Genomic DNA, 27931 nt, shown 5'->3' with positions numbered 1-27931 from the left:
CACTCTTGTGTATCTTTGGGATGGTGTATAATAAAGGAACGTACAAAAAAGCGCTCTGTGGTATTGGAGTCTAATGTCTGAGTGCCAGTTGGGAAGTGTAATGAGACAATATAACTAACAATTGTGTTAATATGTAATGGGTCTTAAAGACACGCTGGTAGGCGAAAACTTTAGGCTGGGTGTTCAGGACCAAAGTCCTTAAACGGGGATAGTCTGATTATGAAGTGAAGCTTCCTGGTGCCATAATTGTATAGCTATAGTATAATCTTGTTACCAAACTGGTGGGCAAAAACTTGGGGCTGGATGTTCAGGGCTAACAAGCCCCAGATGATATATTGCCCAAATAGACAGGATTTTTAGAACTGCTATCAAGAGGTAGACCACAGCTCCCGTGGGCAAAAACTGTAGGCAGGATATTCACATAACGTAGTACCTTGTAATGTTTAAACCAGGTAGGCAAAAACTGTGGGCAGGTGGTTCCAACCACAGAGCATTTTCTTTTTTGTACATTTGTTGAAGGAATTTGGGATATTTCCTGAAAGAGCAGCTAGTGGTTCAACATCTTGTCTTCCCCCCCTATGAGCGCCGACTGCTGTTATCTGTTCTTGATTTATAATAAAGGAACAACAGGGTATTCCTGACCAAGTGCCTCCATGATTTGTTTGGTAATGATACCATCTGTGACAGCCTGTTGTAACACATTGGCAATTTCCAGTTTGAACGACATGGTGGGATCTCTCATTAATTTACTGTATGTAACTCCATCATTAGGCCGATTCATGATATCAGACCTATAAATCAGACACAATCTGTATGACAATCGCTCTGCCCTTGTCAGCAGGGTGGATAACTATGTCATCATTTTTACTATATATTTTATATACACACACACAGAGATATATATATATATATACACACACACACACACACACACATAAATAAAGAGGTAAAAAAAATCACATTGTCAGGTCTGGGCTATTTTGTGAACCCGGGGTGGATTGAGGAGTACATACAGGAACGGGTTTGCAGTACTGAAATGCAGCAGGTTTATTCGGATTATTAATATTCATGAAATGGTAGTAAACAAGTAACTGGCAGTAAATAAACAAGTCCGAGTGATGTGAGGCAGAAAACATGTCCTGGCACAAGAGTATAGTCCAAATAGTGAGGCTGAGAATCAATGACAGGGAGAGAAGCAGAGAGTCCAATGGAGGAGTAACTGAGGAACAGAAGTCTGTATACTGGAGTGGGCTCTGAGTCCGGAGAGCTGACAAAGTCACAACAGTGAGGTAAGTAACGGGGTATGGCAGGGTAGATGCGGGTATTCGGGAACAGCCTGAGGTGGAGACAGATCAGGAAACGAGTCACAGCTGGAACTGCAATAACAGGAGCTAAGGAGCACAGAGAACTCTCACACAACTATGCCGTGTATACGTTGCACTGGCAACTAGAGGGTGTGCTGACAACCCTTAAGTACCAGGGGAAGGTGCATGATTGGTTGCTGAGAGTTCACACCAGATGCTCTGACCTAATTGGCCCATTTATGTCACATGTCCAAAACCAAGATGGCGGCACCCAGCAGTGCCCATCCATGCACACCTCACGCCAACCTCCAGACACCAGCATCCCCACCGGTAGGACTGCGCCAAAGCACCCGTACAGGCAGAGACCGCGACTCACCAGATAAAAAACAGCTCTGACCGTGACACACATAAGTGAAGTCATACAGGAGCAGGTGAGGGGGTTCTTCTATCTGAAAGACCACAGAAATATCAGGTGATAGTGTTCAGTTCGATTGATTAAATCATTTGGGTGGAGGGAATTCAGTTAGAACATCCAGATTTCCTCCTGAAGGTACAGATGAAATCTGTCACCACCCCTGAGAGTCTTCATATTGAACCTATACAATTTTATTGCATCTTTATCAAGCCCTATATGAATTATTTATTGTTGTTTAGATTTCCCAAGCGCTGCACATCCCTCCTCTTTTTATATCAATGACACACATCCCAATTATCTGCGGAAAAAAAAATGAAGATGTTAAAATACTGTGTGACCGAAGTGTTGCCATAATCTTGTTTTGTTACAGCTCATAGAAATGCTTTTCTCCTGTGCGACAGGTGATGTCTACCAAGGTGCAATTTCCGTGTAAAACATTTCCCACACTCAGAACATGGAAATGGTTTCTCACCTGTGTGATATCTCTGATGTCTAACACAATGTGATTTCTCCTTAAAGCATTTCCCACACTCAGAACATGAAAATGGTTTCTCCCCTGTGTGACTTCTCTGATGTGTAACAAGATGTGATTTGTGTGTAAAACATTTCCCACACTCTGAACAAGGAAATATTTTATCAGGTGTATGAGCTACACTATGTGTAACAAAAGCGGAGGTATCAGAAGAACATTGGTTACAATTAGAGAGATCACATGATATAGCTGCACTGTGAGGTACTGGATGTATATTTAGCATAACAGGATTATCTCCTGGAAATTTCTGTGTGATGTCATCTTCTATTTTAATATCTGTAGACAAGATGAGATCTCCCTCCAAGTCATTCCTGCTTGTGCGTCCATCTGCTGGAAATACAATAACTGTATTATTACTCACAGTTCTTTATATAGCACAGAGACACTGAGAAGCACTTTATATAGCACAGACACACTGAGTGGCACTTTATATAGCACAGACACACTGAGCGGCACTTTATATAGCACAGACACACTGAGTGGCACTTTATATAGCACAGACACACTGAGAGGCACTTTATATAGCACAGACACACTGAGCAGCACGTTATATAGCACAGACACACTGAGAAGCACTTTATATAGCGCAGACACACCGAGAGGCACTTTATATAGCACAGACACACCGAGCGGCACTTTATATAGCACAGACACACCGAGCGGCACTTTATATAGCACAGACACACTGAGAAGCACTTTATATAGCACAGACACACCGAGCAGCACTTTATATAGCACAGATATACCGAGCGGCACTTTATACAGCACAGACATACCGAGCGCCACTTTATACAGCACAGACATACCGAGCGCCACTTTATACAGCACAGACATACCGAGCGCCACTTTATACAGCACAGACATACCGAGCGCCACTTTATACAGCACAGACATACCGAGCGCCACTTTATACAGCACAGACATACCGAGCGCCACTTTAAATAGCACAGACATACCGAGCGGCACTTTATATAGCACAGACATACCGAGCGGCACTTTATATAGCACATGTAATGTTCTGGTTTAGTTGTGGACCCGGGGTGGTGACAGGAGCAAACACAGAAGCAGATTAAATAAAAAGGTAGAATTTTTAATGAGTGGCTTAGAAGATATGGGAATGGCAAAAGCAAAAGTCCAGGTTTAGCACTAAAGTGCACTTGATTACTGTAGTGAGGATAATGGTAGAATGTCCAGATAGTGGCAGATAAGAACAGTCCAGGTATGTAGGTTAGTGAACTGAAATAAACACAGGCAGAGGTGATGGGTCCAGCTGGGAGTGAAATAGAGGCAGGGTGTAGGGTGTCAGCAGGCTCAGGCACTCAGGCAGGGGAAAAGGCAGTGGAGGATGCAGGGTAGTCCAGTGGGTTATTTGGAGCGGACAAGTAGGCTGGCAGATAGCGTATACACAGGAACAAGAGATGAGCACAGAGAACTCCCTCTCAGCTAGGCTGAGATACACGTTGCACTGGCAATGAAGGAAGGCTCTGGACCTTCCTAAATACCCCGTGCCGTGCTATGACTGGCTGGAGGGAAAACATGAGTCACCAAGATTGGGCAGTTGAATCACATGGTCAGAAGACAAGATGGCGGCGCCCATGCCAAACGGAACAGAAACACCGCCAGGCCTCACCACGTGACAATGTGCCCGCACAGAACCACGCGCAGCCAAAGCCTCTCGCCAAACACCAGCGCCACCACCAGACACCCCCCGTCATAGTGACCTCACAGGTAATAGCCACCGACCACCATGCCGAGACCCTCCTGGCCGTGACAGCACAGACATACTGAGCAACACTTTATATAGCACAGACACACTGAGAAGCATATTATTTAGCAGACACTGAGTAGCACTTTATATAGCACAGACACACTGAGCAGCACTTTATATAGCAGACATACCGAGAAGCACGTTATATAGCACAGACATACCGAGAAGCACGTTATATAGCACAGACATACCGAGAAGCACGTTGTATAGCACAGACACACCGAGAAGCACGTTGTATAGCACAGACACACCGAGAAGCACGTTATACAGCACAGACACACCGAGAAGCACGTTATACAGCACAAACAACCGAGAAGCACGTTATATAGAACAGACACACCGAGCAGCACTTTATATAGCACAGACACACTGAGAAGCACTTTATATAGCACAGACACACTGAGAAGCATGTTATATAGCACAGACACACTGAGAAGCACTTTATATAGCACAAACAACCGAGAAGCACATTATATAGCACAGACATACCGAGAAGCACGTTGTATAGCACAGACACACTGAGAAGCACGTTATATAGCACAGACACACTGAGAAGCACTTTATATAGCACAGACACACTGAGAAGCATGTTATATAGCACAAACAACCGAGAAGCATGTTATACAGCACAGACACACCGAGAAGCACTTTATATAGCACAAACAACCGAGAAGCACGTTATATAGAACAGACACACCGAGCAGCACTTTATATAGCAGAGACATACTGAGAAGCACTTTATATAGCACAGACACACTGAGAAGCACTTTATATAGCACAGACATACTGAGAAGCACTTTATATAGCACAGACACACTGAGCAACACTTTATATAGTACAGACATACCGAGAAGCACTTTATATAGCACAGACATACTGAGAAGCACTTTATATAGTACAGACACACTGAGAAGCACTTTATATAGCACAGACATACTGAGAAGCACTTTATATAGCACAGACACACTGAGAAGCACTTTATATAGCAGAGACATACTGAGAAGCACTTTATATAGCACAGACACACCGAGCAGCACTTTATATAGCACAGACACACTGAGAAGCACTTTATATAGCACAGACACACTGAGCAACACTTTATATAGTACAGACATACCGAGAAGCACTTTATATAGCACAGACATACCGAGAAGCACTTTATATAGCACAGACACACTGAGCAGCACTTTATATAGCACAGACACACTGAGCAGCACTTTACGGAGAATATTTAGCCATTCACATCAGTCCATGCCCCAGTGGAACTTACAATCTATATTCCCTACCACATGGAGACACATATACACACACACTAGGGTTAATTTTTGTGTCAGAAGCCAACCTACCACTATGGCCCGTATTCAATTAGTTTCGCATTCGCAATACTTTTTCCGCATGCAATACTTTTCGCCGACTACGCGTGTTTTGGCTGTGGAAACTTTTCGTGCGCGCCTCCACTATTCGCCTTATTCAATTCCAAAGGACGAGAAAAAACGAGACCTGTCGAAACTTAAACATGCGAAAAGTACTGTAAAAAAATGGAGAAATGAGCCTGACACCCCCCAAAAGATGCACTAACATTGGGGATCACTATAGATGTCCCCGATTAGCCCTAATGGAGTAATTTGGGGCACTTAACTTGTGACAATTGCTTCCAATTAGCGCCTGAGCACAAGTGATGAAGTATAACATTTAACTTTTATTTTTGGAGAAAATAAGTAGTCCTGTCAAATTTGGGGTACATGAAAATGGGTACTAGCATGGTTTAAAGTCGCTAAAGTGAAGTTTTCAAAAACAAAAAAACGCACCCTCAACAAGCACCTGCAATCAAAAGCTCACCTCACCTACACTTGCAGACCCCCAAAAAACTATTTTGCTAGTTTTGAAGTTTGTACCTCGACTTTGTACTTTTTCACACCCATTTTCAAAGTCATTTTTTGGGGTGTCTCACTTTTTTTTTTACGCAGTTATCCTTTTTGGGGCTGACCCCAAGGGCCCAGAGTGGTTTCCCCACCTTTGCACCCCAAAATAAAAATTCTGCACTTTTTTCCGCCTGCTATTCATAGGCTAATCTTTTTCGCCTATTACATTACGTATTCGGGAATGCAAAAACAAGTTTCAATTGAATACGGCGGAAAGTTTTCGCCTGGCGAAATGACGTCATCCGCTATACTTTTCCGCAGATTCAGACTTTTCGCACCTAATTGAATACGGGCCTATGGTTTTTAAAGGGTTGGAGGAAACACATACAAACTCCACAGAGATGGCACCTTGGGTTAGAATTAAACTCATGACTTCAGTGTGGAGAGATAGCAATGCTAACCACTACACCACTATGTTACTATTATGAATGAAGAAGTATATTTGTTTAATTTGCAGGTACAAACTACAACCACATTATTACATTTACAAATATACAAACTACAGCCGTGGCCAAATGTTATGAGAATGACACAAGTTTTGGTTTTCACAAGGTTTGGTGCTTCATTGTTTTTAGCCCTTTCTGTGAGATGTTACTATGGTCTACTGTCAGATGTTACTATGGTATACTGTCATGTTACTATGGTATACTGTCAGATGTTACTATGGTCTACTGTCAGATGTTACTATGGTCTACTGTCAGATGTTACTATAGTATACTGTCATGTTACTATGTTCTACTGTCAGATGTTACTATGTTCTACTGTCAGATGTTACTATAGTATACTGTCATGTTACTATGTTCTACTGTCAGATGTTACTATGTTCTACTGTCAGATGTTACTATAGTATACTGTCATGTTACTATGTTCTACTGTCAGATGTTACTATAGTATACTGTCAGATGTTACTATGGTATACTGTCAGATGTTACTATAGTATACTGTCATGTTACTATGTTCTACTGTCAGATGTTACTATGGTCTACTGTCAGATGTTACTATGTTCTACTGTCAGATGTTACTATGGTCTACTGTCAGATGTTACTATGGTATACTGTCATGTTACTATGTTCTACTGTCAGATGTTACTATGGTATACTGTCATGTTACTATGGTATACTGTCATGTTACTATAGTATACTGTCAGATGTTACTATGGTCTACTGTCAGGTGTTACTATGGTCTACTGTCAGATGTTACTATGGTCTACTGTCAGATGTTACTATGGTATACCGGTATACTGTCAGATGTTACTATGGTATACCGGTATACTGTCAGATGTTACTATGGTCTACTGAAGTAAAATTACAAGCATTTCATAAGTGTCAAAGGCTTTTATTGACAATTACATTAAGTTTATGCAAAGAGTCAATATTTGCAGTGTTGATCCTTCTTTTTCAAGACCTCTGCAATTCGCCCTGGCATGCTGTCACTCAACTTCTAGGCCACATACTGACTGATGGCTGCCCATTCTTGCCTAATCAATGCTTGGAGTTTGTCAGAATTTGTGGGTTTTTGTTTGTCCACCCGCCTCTTGAGGACTGGCCACAAGTTCTCAATGGGATTAATGTTTGAAGAGTTTCCTGGCCAAGTACCCAAAATTTTGATGTTTTATTCCCTGAACCACTTAGTTATCACTTTTGCCTTATGGCAAGGTGCTCCATTGTTCTGGAAAAGGCATTGTTCGTCAATAAACTGTTCATGGATGGTTGGGAGAAGTTGCTCTTGGAGGATGTTTTGGTACCATTCTTTATTCATGGCTGTGTTCATAGGCAAAAATGTGAGTGAGCCCACTCCCTTGGCTGAGAAGCAATCTCGCACATGAATGGTCTCAGGATGCTTTACTGTTAGCACGACACTGGACTGAAGCAGTATGATTTACTGCCGGACCCATGCCCAGCGGTTGGAATCCTGACAGCGGCATCCCAGCAGAGGAGGAAATCCTGATCGTCAAAGGTAAATATATACTAACCTATTTCTACCCCCTAACCCTCCCTTAGGGGTGCTTAACCCTAACCCTCCCCCCAGTGCGTAAACCTAACCCCCCCCTTCCCCACCGCCTGAACCCAAGTCCCCCGGGGAGTTGCCTAACCCCAAGTCCCCCCGGGGGTGCCTAACGCTAACTCCCCTTTCCCCTAGCCTAAACCGAACCTCCCGGGAGGGGGGTGCCTAACCCTAAGTCCCCCCTGGGAACCCTAAACCTAGCCCTCCCCCAATGCGGCTATCCATGCTCGGCGCCCGGCGTCCCTTCATTCGGGATGACGGGCGTCGAACTCCCGGCGTATGTCTAATGACAGGCGTCGGCATATCGACGCCTGTCTTTAGACCCTTGCCATGATATGATAGTCGGGAAGCCGGTTGTCGGGATTAGGTCCGCCGGCTTCCCGACTGCATACCCACAGGACTGATGGTAGCGCTCACCTTTCCTTCTCCTGACAAGCATTTTTCCAGATGCCTCAAACAATCTGAAAGGGGATTCATCAAAGAAAATAACTTTACCCCAGTCCTCAGCAGTCCAATCCCTTACTTTTTGCAGAATATTAGTCTGTCCCTGATGTTTTTCCTGGAGAGAATTGGCTTCTTTGCTGCCCTTCTTGACACCAGGCCATCCTCCAAAAGTCTTCGTCCTGTGTCATGCCAACAGCAAAGCATCCTGAGACTATTCATGTGTGGGTTTGCTTCTCAGTCAAGGGAGTGGGATCACTCACAATGCTTGTCATTTTACTTCAGTATACCTGTTAGGCTCTGCAGTTTCCAGCCTGAGGCACGGCATTAATTACTGCCTGTCTATGTGTGCACATTGATTGATTCTTCTGTCTGAACACAGCCCAGGTGCTCAATAATCTGTCATTATGGATACCTGCTCTGGTTGGGCCCTGTTTCTGTAAATTCCAGCCAGCCCTTCACTCAATGCCGGTGATAGAGTTTTTCGTACTTCTGGTTCCCAGTCTCCTGCGTGTCAGTCGAGCTCCTGAGTCAGTCTACCTGTATTTCATGTGTGCCGTTTATTCCATCCAGGCGGCACACTTGCATCTCGTCCACGCGTGCTGCTTGTACCATCTGGGCAGGACGGAGCGCTTCCTACCCCAGAAGCATCTGTCACCATTCGGTGCCAGTACCATCCCGGCGGCACTGGTAGCTACTCTGCGTTCCAGGTGCGCAATCTAGCACACAGTCGCCAGTGTCATCCCGGCGGCACTGGTAGCAGCTTTGCGTTCTTGTTGCATACCTCACCTGAGTCTAATCAGCCCAAAGGCTGCAACGGTCCTGGGCCCCAGGTCACAATCAGCCCTCAAGGTTACTCCCACAGCCCAAAGGCTGCTAAACACCATTAGTACCTTGGCCACGACTATAAAGGCCACAACCAGGCCTCTAGGCTGCTCCAACAGCCCAAAGGCTGCATCTCACCTCCGCGCCTCTGGCCACAATGAGCCAAAGCTCGCCAGCCCCAAGGCTGCCTCCCAAAGCCCAAAAAACCTGTACCACCTCCGTAAGCCTCGTGGCCACAATTAGTCCATGCAAAATCCACCCTCAAGACTGGCACTATTTCTGACCAGACTACAATCAGTTTCTAACAATACCATAATAACATCTGACAAAAAGGGCCAAAAACATTGAAGCAGCAAACTTTGCCAAAACCAATACTGGTGTCATTCTCAACTTTTGGCCATGGCTGTACAAATAAGACTCTAAATGAACAGATAAAATATTTGCTTATAAAGTCACAATCACATTAACAGCATATTTCAAACATGAAGATGTCACATATCTCACCCAAATACAGACTTTGCTGGGTAACGTTCCCTAGCCATCATCACAGAGCAGAAAGCCTCATTAGCCAGTGACAGTGGTTCACCACAATATCCATCTAGACCGCCCTCACACATAAACATGGGAAACTTGTAGACTACCAACAACTGCTGATTCCACGCTACACAAAGTTCTCCAGGTGGATATATATGTAGCAAAAGCAGCTCTATATGGTCCTCTGGTCATCCTCAGGGAGAGTAGCCCCACCAAAGTCATGCTACTAAATTAGGGTAATGAGTCACTGTATAATAAGAGATATGGTAAGAACTTACCCTTGTTATCTCTATTTCTACGAAGTCCATAGGGTTCCACAGGATACCTTGGGGTATAGGCGATGACGTCAGACATCGGGCACCACAGAGTTAATTTTCAGCCTCCCAGGGTGCACTGGGGTCCCTCTCCTATACCCCACCCCCTAGCCAGGGCAAGCCAGGTTATGTGACAAAAGCCATAGGCCGGAGAAGGAGGAGAAGAAAGTCTGGAACAATCAAGAATCACATTCTCACCAAAAGGAGACGGAAAAACCGGTGACCAGAGCAAAGCCCATCTGCAGTACAGGTGCGACAGGGCGGGAGTCCTGTGGAAGCCTATGGACTTCGTAGAAATAGAGATAACAAGGGTAAGTTCTTACCATCTCTCTTATTTTCTACTGGAGGGTCCATAGGGTTTCCACAGGATACCTTGGGGATGTCCCAAAGCAGTATCCTTTAAAGGCGGGGATGCTCCTGTGCTGGAAGGAGAATCCGCCGTCCGAAGGGAGCATCCTGAGAGGCAAAGGTATAAAAAGCATAATACCTCACAAAGGTATGGACAGAAGACCACGTGGCTGCCTTGCAAAGCTGAACAGCAGAGTCACCATGGTGAGTTGCCCATGAAGGACCCACAGACAGAGTAGAATGAGCTCTAACAGAGGATGGTACAGAAAAGCCTTCATGAATGTATGCCTCTGAAATCGCCATGCGAATCCATCCTGCCAAAGATTGCTTAGTGGCAGGCCAACCCTTCTTATGGAAACTATAGAGGAGAAACAGAGAGTCTGATTTCCTAAATGAACTGGAACGGTCAACATAAATCCGTAAAGCCCGTATCACATCCAAGGAGGACTCACCAGCAGAGAGGTCTGGGGAATTAAAGGCCAGTACTATGATTTCCTCATTGATGTGGAAACTAGATACCACCTTAGGTAGGAACCCAGGGCGAGTGTGAAGCACTGCCCTGTCCCTATGGAAAATCAGAAAGGGAGGGTGACATGAGAGAGCCCCCAAATCTGGCACCCTTCTGGCCGAAGCAATGGCCAGAAGAAACACAGTTTTAGCTGTAAGCCATTTTAAATCCACTGAGCCCAGTGGTTCAAATGGCGGTCCTTGAAGAGCCCTCAGGACAACAGTCAGAGTCCAAGGAGCCACACGTGGAACAAAGGGGGTGTATGCAAAGTACACCTTGCATAAAGGTGCGGACATAAGGAAGTGTAGCAACCCTACGCTGAAACCACACTGAGAGGGCAGAAACCTGCACCTTCAGGGAAGCAAGGCGAAGACCATGATCTAAGCCCGCCTGTAGGAAAGCCAAAACCCTGGATATCCTAAAAACCTGAGGATCATAGCCTCTAGGGCGACACCATTCAAAGAAAGTATGCCACACTCGGTGGTAAATTCTTGCAGAAGCCGGCTTCCGAGCTCTGAGCATGGTGTTAACTACAGAGCTGGAAAAACCCTGGACCTCAAGAGGGCAGTCTCAACAGCCACGCCGTCAAAGACAGACGACCCAGGTCCGGGTGATGGCAAGGACCTTGAGATAACAGGTCCGGACGTAGAGGCAACAGCATCGGAGCGTCTATGGATAGACTCCGGAAGTCTGAGTACCAGTGCCGTCAGGGACTCGCTGGAGCTATCAGCAGGAGCGTGCCGCCTTCTTGCTTGAATTTGTGAATCACGTGAGGAAGAAGGGAGAATGGAGGGAAGAGGTATGCAAACTGTAAGGTCCACCGGACCGGCAGAGTGTCTACCACCAGAAGTGCCTCTGTGTCTCTTGTTCTTGACCCGTACACAGGAAACTTGTTGTGTCGGGAGACCATGAGGTCTATCTCTGGAAGGCCCCACTTGTTCACCAGTAGCTGAAACACCTCCTGGTGGAGAGACCACTCTCCTGGATGCATGTCTTGACAGCTGGGAAAGTCTGCTTCCCAGTTGAGGACTCCTTTTATGAGCACTGCCAAGATGGCAGGGAGATTGCATTCCGCCCATGCTAGCATGCGGGACACCTCTGTCAGGGCCGTCTGACTGCAGATTCCTCCTTGGCGATTTATGCAAGCCACCGTGGTGGCGTTGTCTGACTGCACCTGCACGGGTTTTCCGTGGATGACATGTCTTGCTTATTGGAGAGCCTTGAATACTGCCCTTAGTTCCAAGATGTTTATTAGAAGTGCAGATTCTGTTGGCGTCCACCTTCCCTGAAAGTAGTGTGGACCCGTCACTGCTCTCCAGTCTCAGAGACTGGCGTCCGTCATCAGAAGGACCCAGTCCGCAATCCAAAAGGGATGGCCCCTGTTCAGGTGAGCAGTCTGCAGCCACCAGGCTAGGGACAGACGTTCCTCCGGGGAAAGCACAATTGTCTGTGTCTTTATCCGATTGGGCAACCCATTCCATCTGGAGAGGATCAACCTCTGCAGAAGTCTGGAGTGGAACTGGGCATATTCCACCATGTCGAACATCGACACCATGGAGCCCAGTAACCTCATTGCTGAGTGCACAGACTGCGGAGGCAATTGCGTATCCTTGCCTGTAATGCAGATATCTAGTCTTCTGTCACAAAGATCCTCTGGTATTGGGAGTCCAACAGGGCTCCGAGATGGAGCATCCTCTGTGAGGGAACCAAGGAGGACTTCTTCCCGTTTATCAGCCAGCCATGATTCTGCCGCACAGATATTGTCAGTTGCAGATGGTGCTGAAGGATTTCTGGAGACCCTGCTAACAACAGGAGGTCATGCAGATAGGGCAACAGGCGGACCCACTGCATCCGCAGGTGGGCTGCCATGACCGCCATGACTTTGGTAAATACTCGAGGCGCAGTGGCCAGACCAAAGGGCAGTGCTTGAAACTGAAAATGGCGGTTTAGCACCGCAAACCTGAGGAATTGCTGGTGCGCCAAAACAATAGGGACATGCAGGTAGGCATCCTGAATGTCCATGGACACCATGAAATCCCCAGGTTCCATTGCCAATATAATGGAACAGAGGGTCTGCATCCAGAACCGAGGAACCCTCAAAGACTTGTTTAGGGACTTGAGGCTGAGGATGGGCCGGTAAAACCCATTGGGTTTCTGTACCAGAAAGAGATTCGAGTAATATCCCGTTCCCTGCTGGGATAACGGAACAGGCACTATAACTCCAGCCTGCAGCATAGAGTGCAGCATTTTCTGGGGTTCCAGGGCCTTGACCTGATCTGATGGAAGGCCTGTAGTGAAACAACCTTTGCCGAAAAGGAAAGGGCGTACCCCCGAGAGACCACTTCTCTGACCCAAGTGTCCACGGTAGTTAGATACCAGCACTGGGCGAACTGAAGATGCCGGCCTCCCACTTTGGGGTCCCCCAAGGGGAGGCCCGTCCAATCAGGCTGAAGGCTTATCGTCAAACTTGGGAGTAGGATGTCTTGTACTCCAAGCCTGCTTCTTTGGCTTGGCAGATTTCCTGGTTGCTGACTGCCTAAAAAAGGACTGCACTTTGGACTTACCCTGGGCCCTATAGGGCCGAAAGGACGAAGCACCAGACACTGATGGGACCGTAGCCGATGGCAGACACGCAGACTTAGCTGCTGCCAGAGTAGCCACAATTTTGTCCAGATCAGGGTCAAAGAGGACCTGTCCATTAAAGGGCAAGCATTCCAAACCCTTTTTGGAATTTGCATCCGCTTTCCAAAAGCGCAACCATAGGGTGCGGCAAGCTGCCATGGCTGCCGAGACTCTGGAAGCGAGGAGACCTATGTCCAGGGCTGCCGCATTAATATACATGGCTGAGTCTCTGAGATTGCCCACCAACTCCGCTTGTTCAGTCGACGAGTCAGAGTCCAGAGACAATTCCAAGCTATCAGCCCAGCGCTCCATGGCTCTGGCTACCAAGCACATGGCCATAGCCGGTCTGGACGCCCCTCCAGCAAGGGAATAAATGGATTTTAGGCATATTTCAACCATACAATCCGTGGCATCCTTTAAGGAGGACACGGAGGGCATGGGTAATGTAGCACTCCTCACTAGGCGTGTTACATGAGAATCCACCTGCGGAGGAGTTTCCCACTTGGAAAAAATAATTATCCTCAAAGAAGTATGCAACCGCCAAACGTTTCTGAGGCTGGAATCTGCTACCCGGATTTCTCCACGCCTCCTCTAAATGATCCACCAACTGACCAGATCGAGGAATACAGTGGCATAACCTTTAATACCCTTAAAGAAGGCATATTTAGTTTTGGCCATGGGGGGATCGTCATCTTCAACAACCAAGACCACACGGACTGCCCGTATAATGCCTGGTATATATATTTTAGGCAGACTTAGACCGCCTACTTAGTACGAAGGGGCTCCTGGTCTGAAAGGTCAAAAATGTAAAAGTCATCAGATGTCATGTCATCCTCATCATGCAGAACATTCTGAGACACTACAGGCCGCTTAGCAGGCCACAATGATGACTCCCCCTGTAACACGTCCGTTAGGTGCTGCACCCTATTGGACAGTGAACTTACCCACGCAGGCTCCTGCGAGGCTTGGGGGGGCGAGCTGTATGGGTGAGGACACTACCGAATGCTGTGATAACCCCATTTGGGGCAACGCAGGGGGTGTGGCCAGCTGACCCACAAGGGTTGTAAGTGCCTTAGCAAAACAAGCCCAGGGTGGTTCCTGCACAGGCGCAGTGACAGTAATCGGGTGTGATATCAGAAAACATGCCCTGCATAAACCCTCAGTGGTTACAGCACCCTCCACTATTGGTACATTACATGTGGTACACTTTAGCAGTAGGGAAAAATCACGTTCACTCTCAGACATGATGAGTGCAACGGAGGGTATGTGACCCCCCACAAATAAATGCTTTTATAGTGAGACAATAACTACCCTGCAGCACCGGGCCGCAAGGGCTTGTAGCAGAGAAAGGACAGGGATAGTAAAATGGCTGACAAAGTGAAAGTACAGGCAGACAGCGCTAGCAGTAAGTCACATACAATGCAGAAATAACTCCCTGCACTACTAACACTGTAATCAACTACACAGACACAGAGCCTGGTAGGAAACAGTGCTGCATACTCTGACCTTAGCTCGAAAGAGAGGTATGCGGGGGCACCCGGACCACACAGCCACCAGCTTCAGCGTCCAGCAGCGCTTGCACATCTGAATAAAATGGCCGCCGAGGTGCAGAGAGGAGGCGATCCCGGGGAGGAACGCTGAACACTGCCTGCCAAACCGCTGTGGAGAGGCACTGTGCAGTGGGGGAGCCGTCGGCTGTCAGACAGGGAAGGCGCACTCCCCTGGCATACTATTAACCCCTGGAGTGTATCCTCAACGCCGCAGCCCGCTGTCCCTGGTGGTCTAGTGGAAGCGCAGGATCAGTACCTGGCTCCACGTGCATGCCTGTCCCCAGGAAGTCCCCTGCCTGGAGACAAGACTGTGTTATTGGCAGGAACCCTCCGTGGGACCCCGCCGCTTACCTGCCCCCCTTGAATCCGGCCACAGTCCAGGTTATCCGGGGTCACCGCTAGCTGTGACCTCAGATAGCTACCAGCATCCCCGGATCAGTACCGGCGTTCTGGACCGGCGGGGTGTAGGAGCGACAGCATGGACGTCAGTACTGACTGTCCATGCTCTACAGCTCATCTTGTACAGCCACAGCTGCCTTGAAGAAATTTTCAGGGGCCATTACAGCCCCCCTCTGTTATGGTGATCCGACTTCTGGCCGGGCACCTACAAAACTGGCTTGCCCTGGCTAGGAGGCGGGGTATAGGAGAGGGACCCCAGTGCATCCTGGGAGGCTGAAAATTAACTCTGTGGTCACCTATACCCCAAGGTATTCTGTGGATACCCTATGGACCCTGAAGTAGAAATAACCGCAGAGAGGGAAGGAGAGCGATAGGACAGAGCAACACAGAATTATGGCGGTACAGAGCGGGGGAGGCAGCAGGACAGAGTAGGGGAATGGTGCAGTGCACAGAGCGGAGGAGGCAGCAGCATAGGGTAGGGGAATGGTGCAGGGCACAGAGCAGGGGAGGGGAATGGTGCAGGGCACAGAGCGGGGGAGGCAGCAGGACAGGGTAGGGGAATGGTGCAGGGCACAGAGCGGAGGAGGCAGCAGCACAGGGTAGGGGAATGGTGCAGGGCACAGAGCAGGGGAGGCAGCAGGACAGGGTACGGGAATGGCGCAGGGCACAGATGTGCAAAAGCAGAATGAGGAAGTAGGGAGAAGGACAGAGCAGGATACAGATACAGGTCAGCAGATAAAACGCAAAAGTACAGATCATCCAACCACAGAGACTGGAGGAAGCCATTGTGATATGACGGGAGTGTGGTTATAGCTCTGTGTGTGTAAAAAGGTCGAGTTTGTGTGACATTTGCATTGTCTAATATAGAGCATATTTGGGTAAGTAACACACAGTGACATGATGTGAGGAGGAGAGCAGGAGTATAATAGGGGCTGATGGCTCCTGATGTATGACATACACCAGAGAGTGTGAGGAGGAGACTGGTCAGATCTCTGGGCTGGTAACACACAGTGATATGATGTGAGGGGGAGAGCAGGAGTATAATAGGGGCTGATGGCTCCTGATGTATGAAATACACCAGAGAGTGTGGGGAGGAGACTGGTCAGATCTCTGGGCTGGTAACACACAGTGACATGATGTGAGGGGGAGAGCAGGAGTATAATAGAGGCTGATGGCTCCTAATGTATGAGATACACCAGAGAGTGTGGGGAGGAGACTGGTCAGATCTCTGGGCTGGTAACACACAGTGACATGATGTGAGGAGGAGAGCAGGAGTATAATAGGGGCTGATGGATCCTGACTCCCCCACTTGTTAGATAAATTTCTCTCATTAGTCTGTACGGACAGAGGAGGATGTATAATAAGAACGTGTTGTAGTGACTGAACAAGGAGAATATATGACTCTTTTCTGTAATGTGTTTATTACTCACCTGTGCTGATATCTGTAGGGATTTCCTCCTCCTTACACTGCTGATCACCCCTCATATACGTCTCTTCTTCTCCCTCTATATCTTCTGCCTTCATATCAGTCACATACGTCTCTTCTTCTCCCTCTATATCGTCTGCCTTTATATCAGTCACATACGTCTCTTCTTCTCCCTCTATATCGTCTGCCTTTATATCAGTCACATACGTCTCTTCTTCTCCCTCTATATCTTCTGCCTTCATATCAGTCACATATGTCTCTTTTTCTTCTATATAATTTATCTTAATATTAGTCAGATCTTCACCCTAATTAAATAATAAAAATAAAAATTGCATAATGTCTGATGTTACTACTTGAAATTACACAGTATAATATCAGTGTATAAGACACTCACAGCTTCTCTATAGATCACACAGAGAAAGTCACTTTGGTATATTGGTGTTGGGCATGGGTACCCGGCGGTCGGGATGCCACCACTGGTCAGAATACAGACAGCGGCATCTTGACAGTGAGAATCCCGAATCCCTTAAAGTAAGTATCCCAATCCTCCCTACTCGGTGCCTAAATCTAACTTCCCCCTCCCGCATCCTAAACCAGACCCTCCTCCCTTAGTGCCTAACCCTCCCCTAACTGCCGATACTTACCTTCGGGATGCCGGTGGTCGGGATACTGTTGTCGGGATTTCGATGCCGATATTTAGACAGTCGGCATCCCGCACACCAGGATGCTGACTACATCCCATTGTTTAGATCATAAATCCCATCTACCTGATTTTTCTGTGGGGTCCTGTGATTCTCCTCTGTACAATCCTGGGAATAATGAGGACGGGGACATCTCTCTGGGGTATTTCTGTTACTGGGTCCATCTGTAGGAGACACACAGTGACTGAGTACATTGTATATATGTGATTATCAGGTGATGTGTATATATAGGGGGCTCCCATACCTGCTCTCCCCTGTATAATAAATGACAGTCTTTTCTTACCCAGTGATGTGAGGGGCCGGTGATTCTCCATCATTACGTCCTTGCACAAAGCCCTGTGTTCCTCTATATACTCCCCCTCCTGCATGGAGACATAGACAGTGACATCCTGACACCTTATAGGAACCTGACACACACAATGATAGTCATCACCCAGACACATCCCCTGGTGTTACTGTATAATGTCCCATTCCCAGCAGTCACCTCTCCAATCATCACCCAGATACATCCCCTGATGTTACTGTATAATGTCCCATTCCCAGCAGTCACCTCTCCAGTCATCACCCAGACACATCCTCTGGTGTTACTGTATAATGTCCCATTCCCAGCAGTCACCTCTCCAGTCCTCACCCAGACACATCCCCTGGTGTTACTGTATAATGTCCCATTCCCAGCAGTCACCTCTCCAGTCATCACCCAGACACATCCCCTGGTGTTACTGTATACATTCCCATTCCCAGCAGTCACCTCTCCAGTCCTCACCCAGACACATCCCCTGGTGTTACTGTACAATGCCCCATTCCCAGCAGTCACCTCTCCAATCATCACCCAGATACATCCCCTGATGTTACTGTATAATGTCCCATTCCCAGCAGTCACCTCTCCAGTCATCACCCAGACACATCCCCTGGTGTTACTGTATAATGTCCCATTCCCAGCAGTCACCTCTCCAGTCATCACCCAGACACATCCTCTGGTGTTACTGTATAATGTCCCATTCCCAGCAGTCACCTCTCCAGTCATCACCCAGACACACCCCCTGGTGTTACTGTATAATGTCCCATTCCCAGCAGTCACCTCTCCAGTCATCACCCAGACACATCCCCTGGTGTTACTGTATAATGTCCCATTCCCAGCAGTCACCTCTCCAGTCATCACCCAGACACATCCTCTGGTGTTACTGTATAATGTCCCATTCCCAGCAGTCACCTCTCCAGTCCTCACCCAGACACATCCCCTGGTGTTACTGTATAATGTCCCATTCCCAGCAGTCACCTCTCCAGTCATCACCCAGACACATCCCCTGGTGTTACTGTATACATTCCCATTCCCAGCAGTCACCTCTCCAGTCCTCACCCAGACACATCCCCTGGTGTTACTGTACAATGCCCCATTCCCAGCAGTCACCTCTCCAATCATCACCCAGATACATCCCCTGATGTTACTGTATAATGTCCCATTCCCAGCAGTCACCTCTCCAGTCATCACCCAGACACATCCCCTGGTGTTACTGTATAATGTCCCATTCCCAGCAGTCACCTCTCCAGTCATCACCCAGACACATCCTCTGGTGTTACTGTATAATGTCCCATTCCCAGCAGTCACCTCTCCAGTCATCACCCAGACACACCCCCTGGTGTTACTGTATAATGTCCCATTCCCAGCAGTCACCTCTCCAGTCATCACCCAGACACATCCCCTGGTGTTACTGTATAATGTCCCATTCCCAGCAGTCACCTCTCCAGTCATCACCCAGACACATCCTCTGGTGTTACTGTATAATGTCCCATTCCCAGCAGTCACCTCTCCAGTCCTCACCCAGACACATCCCCTGGTGTTACTGTATAATGTCCCATTCCCAGCAGTCACCTCTCCAGTCCTCACCCAGACACATCCCCTGGTGTTACTGTATAATGTCCCATTCCCAGCAGTCACCTCTCCAGTCCTCACCCAGACACATCCCCTGGTGTTACTGTATAATGTCCCATTCCCAGCAGTCACCTCTCCAGTCATCACCCAGACACATCCCCTGGTGTTACTGTATAATGTCCCATTCCCAGCAGTCGCCTCTCCAGTCAGAAGCTGAATTTTCTTGTTGGTGAGTTCCAGGATCTTCTGGTCATTGTGTCTCTCATGTATCAGTGAGTGAGGTGGAGGCACCGTGATGGGGCTCTGGGTCCTGCTCAGTCCTCCTGACACATGGGGATGACTGCTGGGTGTCTCACAGTCACCGGATGTCTTCTTAACTACTGTGTAACCCTGTGTTTTAAGGGAGACATCAATGAGAAAAATCTTTTAATTTGGATTTGTAAGTTTAAGGGGTTAATTATGCCAAAATCTATTAACAGAACCAGTAGTCCATATGTAACAGGAAAGTGGAGTGTATCAAGTGCTTATCACTACTGCAGGACCAGGCTTCTACAGTTAGTTTATTGTTCTGTGTCCTCTGTATGTGGGCAGCCTGAGAATATAAATAGCATAGTGCAAACAGCAATATCACTCTATGGTATTGGCTGGGAAACCACAGAGCACTCAGTAAAGCTACAGGAGTAATAATAATAATAATAATTAGATGTATTATTTATTTGAATAAATTATATATGTGATGTCACAGTGACACCCCCAGATCCCCTCACCTCCCCAGTCATGTCTCTGTATTATTACTATAGATATAAGTGATGTCACAGTGACACTCCCAGATCCCCTCACCTCCCCAGTCATGTCTCTGTATTATTACTATAGATATAAGTGATGTCACTGTGACACTCCCAGACCCTCTCACCTCCCCAGTCATGTCTCTGTATTATTACTATAGATATAAGTGATGTCACAGTGACACTCCCAGATCCCCTCACCTCCCCAGTCATGTCCCTGTATTATTACTATAGATAGAAGTGATGTCACTGTGACACTCCCAGATCCTCTCACCTCCCCAGTCATGTCTCTGTATTATTACTATAGATATAAGTGATGTCACTGTGATACTCCCAGATCCCCTCACCTCCCCAGTCATGTCCCTGTATTATTACTATAGATATTAGTGATGTCACTGTGACACTCCCAGATCCCCTCACCTCCCCAGTCATGTCCCTGTATTATTACTATAGATATAAGTGATGTCACTGTGACACTCCCAGATCCCCTCACCTCCCCAGTCATGTCCCTGTATTATTACTATAGATATACGTGATGTCACTGTGACACTCCCAGATCCTCTCACCTCCCCACTCATGTCACTGTATTATTACTATAGATATAAGTGATGTCACTGTGACATTCCCAGATCCCCTCACCTCCCCAGTCATGTCCCTGTATTATTACTATAGATATAAGTGATGTCACTGTGACACTCCCAGATCCCCTCACCTCCCCAGTCATGTCCCTGTATTATTACTATAGATATAAGTGATGTCACTGTGACACTCCCAGATCCCCTCACCTCCCCAGTCATGTCCCTGTATTATTACTATAGATATAAGTGATGTCACTGTGACACTCCCAGATCCCCTCACCTCCCCAGTCATGTCCCTGTATTATTACTATAGATATAAGTGATGTCACTGTGACACTCCCAGATCCCCTCACCTCCCCAGTCATGTCCCTGTATTATTACTATAGATATAAGTGATGTCACTGTGACACTCCCAGATCCCCTCACCTCCCCAGTCATGTCCCTGTATTATTACTATAGATATAAGTGATGTCACTGTGACACTCCCAGATCCCCTCACCTCCCCAGTCATGTCCCTGTATTATTACTATAGATATAAGTGATGTCACTGTGACACTCCCAGATCCCCTCACCTCCCCAGTCATGTCCCTGTATTATTACTATAGATATAAGTGATGTCACTGTGACACTCCCAGATCCCCTCACCTCCCCAGTCATGTCCCTGTATTATTACTATAGATATAAGTGATGTCACTGTGACACTCCCAGATCCCCTCACCTCCCCAGTCATGTCCCTGTATTATTACTATAGATATAAGTGATGTCACTGTGACATTCCCAGATCCCCTCACCTCCCCAGTCATGTCCCTGTATTATTACTATAGATATAAGTGATGTCACTGTGACACTCCCAGATCCTCTCACCTCCCCAGTCATGTCCCTGTATTATTACTATAGATATAAGTGATGTCACTGTGACACTCCCAGATCCCCTCACCTCCCCAGTCATGTCCCTGTATTATTACTATAGATATAAGTGATGTCACTGTGACACTCCCAGATCCCCTCACCTCCCCAGTCATGTCCCTGTATTATTACTATAGATAAGTGATGTCACAGTGACACTCCCAGATCCCCCTCACCTCCCCAGTCATGTCCCTGTATTATTACTATAGATAAGTGATGTCACAGTGACACTCCCAGATCCCCCTCACCTCCCCAGTCATGTCCCTGTATTATTACTATAGATATAAGTGATGTCACTGTGACACTCCCAGATCCCCCTCACCTCCCCAGCCATGTCCCTGTATTATTACTATAGATATAAGTGATGTCACAGTGACACTACCAGATCCCCTCACCTCCCCAGTCATGTCTCTGTATTATTACTATAGATATGAGATGTCACTGTGACACTCCCAGATCCCCTTACCTCCCCAGTCATGTCCCTGTATTATTACTATAGATATAAGTGATGTCACTGTGACACTCCCAGATCCCCTCACCTCCCCAGTCATGTCCCTGTATTATTACTATAGATATAAGTGATGTCACAGTGACACTCCCAGATCCCCTCACCTCCCCAGTCATGTCCCTGTATTATTACTATAGATATAAGTGATGTCACTGTGACACTCCCAGATCCCCTCACCTCCCCAGTCAGCAGGTAGATGATCTCCAGGGTGAGATTTAGTATCCTCTCAGTTATGTGACTTTTGTCCATGTCCAACCTCAGTGATCAGCAACACGTCTCACCGTCACGTAACTTCTAGTAAAGATTCTCTAGTTCCTCACGTGTCTAAAAGTAAATATAATTATAATAAATATCAGAGTACATGTAACATATTCATTCAGGAAACACTGAGTAACTATTAAGCCCTCCTCTTTCCTGAGCCATATCACACACTGATCACTATACACAGGTCACAATAATATCACACACCTGATACACACTGATCACTATACACAGGTCACACACTGATCACTATACACAGGTCACCCTGATATCGCACACCTGATACACACTAATCATCACTATACACAGGTCACACACCTGATAACCAGTGATTACTACACACAGTATAATATACACAAGTACACAACACCATATAACAAGATATTTCCCCAGGCCAGATCCCTCACAGGCCACCCACCTTTTCCTCCTCATTCCACCCTCAGGTCATTCTCCGCAGTAACCTAGGATAAAGTCTCTGCCCCCATCATCTCACCCTACTTCTCTGCTCCCCCATTATACGCTCTCCGATAGCGCACCACATCTCCCAGCCCAGCCTCTCTCCCCCACTACTGCCCTATTCCTCTGTCTCCTAATATCTGGGTGACTTGTGTACAATCACCCATATTATTTTCTCTGCTCCCACATCTGTAATAATTACTGAGTGACAGCAGTGTTATACAGTCTGTGACTCCGCAGCTGTAGTGGGACCATAAGTCCCAGCATGCCAAGTCATGCTGGAATACACAGTAAGGATGTACGTTACATGTGTGACAATGCTGCCGGCCATGTTTATGTAGCACAGGGGAGAGGCTGTAGAATTTATTGAAGGATAATCAGTTACTCACTGAGGATCTAGAACAGTGTTTCCTATCTCCAGTCACCAGGGATTCCTAACAGGGCATGTTTTCCATATCTCCATACTGGAGCCTTCATTACTGACTGACAATCTAAATGATCCACAGGTTAGCGATAATTATCTAACAGGTGATTCTGAGGAGACCTGGAAAACATGCACTGTCATGGATCCCTGAGGATTGCAGCTGGGAAACACTGGCACCCTACACACATGACAGTGAGAAAAAGTTCTGGGAGCAGAGGGAGCTCCATACAGGTTGGCGATAATTAGAGGAATGAAAAGAAATCCTCAGACAGGTGAGGAGTCAGCAGGGCCTATTACAGAGGACGTCTGTGCATCTTATACATCACCCGGTGTACACTATGGTGTCTCTCTGTGTATTCTGTCACTTCCACACTAATAACCACCTACTGAGGGTACTGACCTCCACCTACAGCTGCTACGTTCTGTATGGGGGGTCTGAGTGCACCGGACACCTCCCTTTCTCTATAGTCTGCTACCCACCGAGCAGTGACTGCTCCAGCTGTATTATATGTAACACCAGGGTCTGCTCCACCTGTATTATATGTAACACTAATAACCACCTACTGAGGGTACTGACCGCCAGCTACAGCTGATACGTTCTGTATGGGGGGTCTGAGTGCTCCGTACACCTCCCTTTCTCTATAGTCTGTTACCCACCGAGCAGTGACTGCTCCAGCTGTATTATATGTAACACCAGGGTCTACTCCAGCTGTATTATATGTAACACCAGGGTCTACTCCAGCTGTACTATATGCAGGGTTGCATAAGAATGGGATTTTAAAAAATAAAATAAAAAAATAAATAAAAAAATCGGATTTATTTGATTTAAATAAGATTTTTGGGATTTAAATAGGATTTCTTTAAGTAAACTGTTTAATTTTAGATGTTTACACCTTGTTTTAGTAATACATGAACAATTTTTGAAGTGAGAAAAGTAACAAATTGAACACAGTAATAGAATAAATACACACTAAACAGTTGCATCAAAAAGTACAATTAGGCTGAATTTCATGGAATCAGTTGTGTGAGTCTGAGTTAATCATGTACATGTCTTTGTCCACGTCCTCACGTTTGTCCACAACAGAAAATGCTCTTAGCATGGAACCAGATTAGCTGCTTTTTCATTTTCCAATCTGTTGCGCGTTTGGAATTGTACAAAACGTACGTTGAAAAAATCCTTTCAATTTCTGCACTTGATGAAACTGAGGTGACCATCTGCTTCATAGGATTTACTACAGAAGTGTCTAACTGAGGTGACCATCTGCTTCATAGGATTTACTACAGAAGTGTCTAACTGAGGTGACCATCTGCTTCATAGGATTTACTACAGAAGTGTCTAACTGAGGTGACCATCTGCTTCATAGGATTTACTACAGAAGTGTCTAACTGAGGTGACATCTGCTTCATAGGATTTACTACAGAAGTGTCTAACTGAGGTGACCATCTGCTTCATAGGATTTACTACAGAAGTGTCTAACTGAGGTGACCATCTGCTTCATAGGATTTACTACAGAAGTGTCTAACTGAGGTGGAGCTGCGTAGGACATCCACCAGGCTAGAGGAGATACTTGGTGGCCACTTCAAACATGTATGGTGCAAATGGTTTCATGGATGCACGAAAGTTGATGATGACCGGCATAATCTGATGATTAATGGCATGAGCAAACTCTATAGCAGTCTCAAATTCAGCAGAACTAAGCTTTGTTTCCCCTGTACCGAGGATCAGATAGATGGGATTATTCTATGTATGTTACATGTGACTGCATCATGTCAGATATATTATTCCATGTGTGTTACATGTGAATGCACCATGTCAGATAAATGTGATTACTCTATGTATGTTACATGTGAATGCATCATGTCAGATATATTATTCCATATGTGTTACATGTGAATGCACCATGTCAGATATATGGGATTATTCTGGGTGTAGCAGGTATTACCGCCAGCCGCATGGGGGGGGTGCCTAACCCTAACTCACCCCGGGAGCCCTAAAACCTAACCACACACACTGAAACCCCCCCCCCCGTGGCTGTCCGCGCCCGGTGTACCTTCGTTCGGTATGCCGGGCGTCGGTCTTCCGGCATCTGGTTAATGACAGACGTCTAGTTTTCGAAGCCTGTCATTAGTATAACGCCGGGATTAGAGAGTCTGGAAGCCGTGGGTCGGCATTTAGACCGTCGGCTTCCAGACTACATCCCAATTATTCTATGTATGTTACATAAGAGTGCACCATGTCAGATATATGTGATATACATCTCCCATCACACATAGCGTTCCCACTAGGCTGTTTTAGCGGGGCGCGGCGCCCTGACTTCCTTCTGGAGGGCAAAAAGCACCCTGCCCTCACAGCCTGCGGGAGCCATTCTCACCCGCGGGATGCAGTGTCCCGCGGGTGGAGAAATATGCGGTGACCCGGTCACCGCCAGGGAATAGACGCTGGGCGCATGCGCCCGGCATCTATTCTCCCTGTCTGCAGGGCTTGGGGGCTGCCCGGCGTGTCCGTAAGTGCCGGGCACGCCCTCAAGAGTGACGAAAAGGGGACGCGTCTTATAGACACGCCCCCTTCTCGGTCGTGCGCGCGCGTGCATGCCCTCTCTAGCTCCGGCGCCCTGCCTCCCACCGGAGCTAGAAGGAACACTACACACAGCTGGTCAGTGCTGAGGGGTTATTGGCCCTGGTTAGACCAGGCTTTATATATTATCTTTCTGTTACATTCTGTGTATTTGCTGAATTAGGCCCGGATTCAGAGCCGGACGCTCTGACAGAGCGCTCGCTCTGAATCAAGGCCGGGCTATTTTTGTTTTAGAACGGCCTCCTGGCCGCTCACATAGCTGTGGGTGACCACCCACAGCTATAGCGAGCGGCCAGGAAGATGGTCGCGATGGTCAAGACCATCGGGCTTGCGACAAGACCCCTGTGGTAGGGTCTCGTTGCCGCAAGCCCCAGAGAGATTTTGGCTCTAACAGAGCCGAAATCTCTCCCACAGACATCACTCATGATGTTAGTGGGGCCGCCCCCAAACGGAGGCGTTCACATAGGAACGCCTCCGTTTGGGCAGCCACTCCCCCGGCACGCCCCCTTTGGTAGCGATTGCCCGTCGCTATCCGGATGGTGCGCTCTGGGCCACCATCGACCTGGTTGCGAGCGCTTGCGACCGGGTCTGAATCAGGCCTTTATTGCACTATACAGTTAACACCTCGGTCATTTCTTACTGACACTATTACAGGTTACACTTTATTAGTAGGGTGAGTGCCCCCAAATATAGAGAACTTCCTATTTCTTTTGATATCACCTGTATAATGATAATGCAGCACCAAAGTCTACTCCAGCTGAATATTAGTAACAAAAAGTTCTACTCCACCTGTATTATACCAACACTGCTGTCTGCTCCACTTGTATAATAATGCAACACCAGAGTCTGCTCTACCTAAATTATACCAACACTTGGGTCTGCTCCATCTGTATAAAGAAAATGCAGCACCAGAGGCTGTTCCAGCTGTACTTTTATAACAAAAGGATCTGCTCCACCTGTATTATACCAACACTGGCGTCTGCTCTACCTGTATAATGATAATGCTACCCCAGAAGGATCTACTCCACCTGTATCATATAAACACTGAGGTCTGCTCCACCTGTATGATAATAATAAGGCACCAGATTCTGCTTCTCAAGTATGATAATAAAAAATACCATTACCTGCTGCCAGACACAACAATGGCCGATTTCTGCCTCTTCCCGCTGAGACCCGGAAACTGCAGATACACAAGAAGTAACGCCCCTATAGATAGCCACGCCCCTCCCCTCCTCCGTGTAACTATGGCTCCTGTCTGCCCCGCCCCTAATATCATAGTGACCGCCCTCCTCTCATTCCCCTCAGTGCGGTGATTGGCAGCAGCCAGTAGCCAATCAGACGGCACAAAGTAGGAAGGACGTCCTATAACTAGCAGCCACCTGCACCTGCCGCTCACATCTTCATCACTAGAGTAACAGATGTACAGTGTAATGGTGTCCTCATGTACGGTGACCGGCGGCCATGTTCTTATAGTCTCCCAATCACAGAGCAGGGGGGGGCGGGGCCACAGGGGCTTTAGCTACCATTTTGTCATAGATATTCCTGATACAGCCGGAGCCAGGTAACGTGTCCTGTATATATTATGTTATTATTATATAGGGGAGAGGGGACCGTACAGTGATATATGAGGGGGAATAACACAGCTCCCAGCACACACTGATATGTGATATTATTATTATATAGGGGAGAGGGGACTGTACAGTGATATATGAGGGGGAATAACACAGCTCCCAGCACACACTGATATGTGGTATTATTATATAGGGGAGAGTGGACTGTACAGTGATATATGAGGGGGAATAACACAGCTCCCAGCACACACTGATATGTGATATTAATATTATATAGGGGAGAGGGGACCGTACAGTGATATATGAGGGGGAATAACACAGCTCCCAGCACACACTGATATGTGATATTATTATTATATAGGGGAGAGGGGACTGTACAGTGAT

General features: G+C 47.0%; 2 protein-coding genes across 4 annotated transcripts in view; one reads left to right on the top strand and one right to left on the bottom strand.

The window, feature by feature from the left end:
* LOC148502627 (uncharacterized) overlaps positions 1-27931 on the top strand; it is an 87190-nt gene that overhangs the window by 40047 nt on the left and 19212 nt on the right. The gene's annotated exons all lie outside the window — the stretch shown is intronic.
* Positions 1059-27144, bottom strand: LOC148502628 (uncharacterized). 3 transcript variants are annotated; one of them, XR_015869991.1, is made up of 8 exons: positions 27101-27144; positions 22542-22584; positions 19616-19873; positions 17897-17975; positions 17680-17777; positions 16917-17217; positions 1681-2581; positions 1316-1336 (listed from the first exon to the last, which is right to left on the bottom strand). XR_015869991.1 is itself a non-coding variant. In XM_088449598.1 (7 exons), the coding sequence occupies exons 3-7, from the start codon at positions 19625-19627 to the stop codon at positions 2091-2093; spliced, it is 981 nt and encodes a 326-aa protein (XP_088305724.1). In that variant the 5' UTR covers positions 19628-19873; positions 22542-22584; positions 27101-27144; the 3' UTR covers positions 1059-2090. The 3 variants fall into 3 exon arrangements, 2 of the variants coding, with proteins under 2 accessions (XP_088305724.1, XP_088305725.1); XM_088449598.1 differs by having other exon boundaries at positions 1059-2581; XM_088449599.1 differs by having other exon boundaries at positions 1059-2581; positions 22517-22584; positions 27101-27132.

The sequence above is a fragment of the Taudactylus pleione genome, unplaced genomic scaffold (assembly GCF_031769625.1).
Source record: "Taudactylus pleione unplaced genomic scaffold, aTauple2 ptg000488l, whole genome shotgun sequence".
In the NCBI taxonomy this organism is placed as follows: domain Eukaryota; kingdom Metazoa; phylum Chordata; class Amphibia; order Anura; family Myobatrachidae; genus Taudactylus; species Taudactylus pleione.
The sequence above is the reverse complement of the archived record's forward strand: the minus strand, read 5'-3'. Positions and strand labels throughout refer to the sequence as shown.